This window comes from Trichechus manatus, unplaced genomic scaffold (assembly GCF_000243295.1).
Source record: "Trichechus manatus latirostris isolate Lorelei unplaced genomic scaffold, TriManLat1.0 scaffold00104, whole genome shotgun sequence".
Classification (NCBI taxonomy): domain Eukaryota; kingdom Metazoa; phylum Chordata; class Mammalia; order Sirenia; family Trichechidae; genus Trichechus; species Trichechus manatus.
In genome coordinates, this window is record NW_004444040.1 from 309,967 (window position 1) to 313,600 (window position 3,634).

At 45.7% G+C, this 3,634-nt stretch overlaps 1 protein-coding gene across 1 annotated transcript in view; it reads left to right on the forward strand.

Moving 5' to 3' along the window:
* LOC101354699 (tyrosine-protein phosphatase non-receptor type substrate 1) overlaps positions 1–3,634 on the forward strand; it is a 47,166-nt gene that overhangs the window by 32,433 nt on the left and 11,099 nt on the right. The window contains exon 7 of the mRNA XM_023737495.1: positions 544–568. Coding sequence (XP_023593263.1) covers positions 544–568 — 25 coding nt within the window. The remainder of the gene's footprint in view (positions 1–543; positions 569–3,634) is intronic.

Below are 3,634 nucleotides of genomic sequence, written 5' to 3' on the forward strand. Positions count from 1 at the left end.
CTGGTGCCCCTGACTCCCAGCCCTGGAATCTGTTATCCAGTGCAAAGAGCTCCAACTGGGAGCTGGGCTTGCTGTTGTGTGAGCTGCTGTCAAGTTGTCCCCCAACTCACGGTGACCCCAGGCACAACAGGATCAGACCATTGTGCTCCATAGGGTTTTCATTGGCTGATTTTTCAGAAGTAGATCGTCAGGCCTTTCTTCCTAGTATGTCTTGGTCTGGGTTTGGCATAGGGCCTCCCTTAAGATTTGTGGTTGAATGGAAGTGAGGCCCAGACAGAGGCAGGACACTCGGCCCCTCCCAGGCTGGAGGCTGCTTTGGGATCTGACCCATGGCAATTCCCAGCAGTGGGAAAGCAGCTTACTCCCTGTTGTCTTCCTCCATGGGAAATAGTGGACCACCCCATGATGGCTCACGATGACTCTGAGGTATGATTTCAACAATTCTTCCCGCACGTCCCTGCAGGCAAACCTTTAGGGGAAAAAATTACATAAGAAAAGTGTGCTTCTAAGTTAAATAACTGGCTTTTGTTTTTTCTCTTCCAGCCAAGGGCTCCACTTCTTCTACAAGGTAAGTGCATCAGTGGGCTTGGATGCTTCTCCAGTTACTAGTTGGTTGTTGACAACCCGAAACACTGCAGAGCGTAGTCCACACCACTAACCCTCACTTCTATGCTATGCAACGTTTTTATTCTTTGTCATTCATTGTAATCTCCGCGTGCCAGGGCTGTTCTTAATTATTGCTTTGATTTGAGGCATTGAGTTCTTGCCTGCTGTCCCTGACAGTGACAGAAGCCTCCAAGCTTCCTGCACTCCTAGACGCCCTACACACTCTGCAGACTCCATCCCAGGCCCTGGTTGTATACTTTGTTCTTTCCTTGATTCAGTAGATATTCATTGAGTACCTGGCATGGGTTGGCCCTGGAAACGGTGTGGTGGCTAACAGCGAGAGCGTCTGTGCATCCCTGAAGCTTACAAATACTTGGGAGCTCAGGTGACTCTGTGACACCACAGACGGCGCATTCGTTTGTTGATTTCATGTTTGCAGTAATTATTTTCTGAGTCCCTACTATGTGCCAGCTCTGTCTGGGTGCTGGGGACTCAGCAGGGAAGAGATGTGGGCCAGGCCTGCATGGGGCTTACCACTAGTGGGGGAAGCAGGCAAGAGCACAGAAGTAAGCACTGTGGAATGTCATGTCAGGGGATGTGAGTGCTGTCAGAAAGGATCAGACGTGGTAAGGGGATGGAGATTAATGGGGGGGCGGTCTTAGGTAGACGAAGGAGGCCTTCCTGAAGAGGTGATGAGAGCAGGGACTTGAAGCTAGGAATCTCTGATGGGGAGGAGCATGCTGGGCCAGAGAACAGCCACTGCAAAGGCCCTGTGGTGGGTGTGGGTGGTGGGCACGAAGAACAGGGAGGAGGCTCATGTGGCTGGGGCAGAGGGGAGGGGAGGACTTGAGGTCGGGAGATGGAGGTGCACGGTCTCTTATCTGAAGCCCTTGCAGCCAGATGTGCTACTAATTCAGACTTTTTCACTTAGGAAGGTCCCTATTCACCCCAGCAGGGTAGGGGCCTTAATCCATAATCAAACATGTTGATGCAACTGCAGAGAAATATGTGAACATCCACGTTGTTGTTGTTGTTAGGTGCCGTCAAGTTGATTCCGACTCGTAGTGACCCTCTGTACAACAGAATGAAACAATGCCTGGACCTGCGCCATCCTTGCTGTGTTTGAGCTTATTGTTGCAGCCACTGTGTCAATCCATCTCACTGAAGGTCTTCCTCTTTTTCACTGACCCTCTATTTTACTAAGCATGATGTCCTTCTCCAGGGACTGGTCCCTCCTGATAACATATCCAAAGTATGTGAAACGAAGTCTCGCCATCTTTGCTTCTAATGAACATTCTGGCTATACTTCTTCCAAAACAGATTTGTTCGTTCTTCCGACAGGCCATGGTGTATTCAGTATTCTTTGCCAACACCGTAATTCAAAGGCATTGATTCTTCTTTGGTCTTCCTTATTCATTGTCCAGCTCTCACATGCATACAAGGCGATTGAAAACACCATGGCTTGCGTCAGGCACACCTTAGTCCTCAAAGTGACATCTTTGCTTTTTAACACTTTGAAGAGATCTCTTGCAGCAGATTTGCCCAATACAATGCATTGTTTGATTTTTTGACTGCTGCTCCCATGGGCGTTGATTGTGGATCCAAGCAAAATGAAATCTTTGACAACTTCAATCTTTTCTCTGTTTATCATGATGTTGCTTACTGGTCCGATTGTGAGGATTTTTGGTTTTTTTATGTTGAAGTGTAATCCATACTGAAGGCTGTGGTCTTTGATCTTCATCAGTAAGTGCTTCAAGTCCTCTTCACTTTCAGCAGGCAAGGTTGTGTCATCAGCATAACCCAGTTTGTTAATGAGTCTTCCTCCAATCCTGATGTCCCGTTCTTCATAATTGGGTCCAGCTTCTCGGATTATTTGTTCAGCATACAGATTGAATAAGAAGTATGGTGAAAGGATGCAACCCTGATGCACACTTTTCCTGACTTTAAACCAGGCAATATCCCCTTGTTCTATTCAAACGACTGCCTCTTGGCCTAAGTACAGGCTCCTCCTGAGCAGTTAAGTGTTCTGGAATTCCTTTTCTTTGCAGTGTTACGCCTAATTTGGTATGATCCACACAGTCGAATGCCTTTGTATAGTCAATAAAACACAGGTAAATATCTTCCTGGTATTCTCTGCTTTCAGCCAAGGTCCATCTGACATCAGCAGTGATATCCCTCATTCCACATCCTCTTCTGAATCCAGCTTGAATTTCAGGCAGTTCCCTGTCTATATACTGTTGTAACTGCTTTTGAATGATCTTCAGCAATATTTTACTTGTACGTGATTATTAATGATATTGTTTGATAATTTCCACATGCTGTTGAATCTCTTTTCTTTGGAATGGGTACAAATATGGATCTCTTCCAGTCTTGGCCAGGTAGCTGTCTTCCAAATTTCTTGGCATAGACTTCTAGTGCTGCATCCATTTGTTGAAGCATCTCAGTTGGTATTTCGACAATTCCTGGAGCCTTGTTTTTCGCCAGTACCTCCAGTGCAGCTTGGACCTCTTTTTCAGTACCATCGGTTCTTGATCATATACTACCTCCTGAACTGATTGAACGTTGACCGACTCTTTTTGGTACAGTGACTGTGTATTCCTTCCATCTTCTTTTGATGCTTCCTGTGTCATTTAATATTTTCCCTAGAGAATTCTTCAATATTGCAACTCCAGGCTTGCATTTTTTCTTCGGTTCTTTCAGCTTGAGAAATGCTGAGCATGTTCTTCCTTTGCCTTTACTTATATTAACCCATTTGTAATTTAATTATCACAAGAAACCCTATGATTTATTATCATCCCTGTTTTATAGACCAGTGGTTCTCACACTTGAATGTGTAACAGGATCACCTGGAGGGCTTGTTAAAACCGATTACTGGGCTCCACCCGAGAGTGTCTGATTCAGAATTTGTATTTCTAATGAGTTCTTGGGTGGTACTGATGCTGCTGGTCCCAAACCACACTTTGAGAACCTCTGTTCTAGAAGCTTATTGTTGTTGTTAGTTGCCATCAAGCCAATTCCAACTCATGGC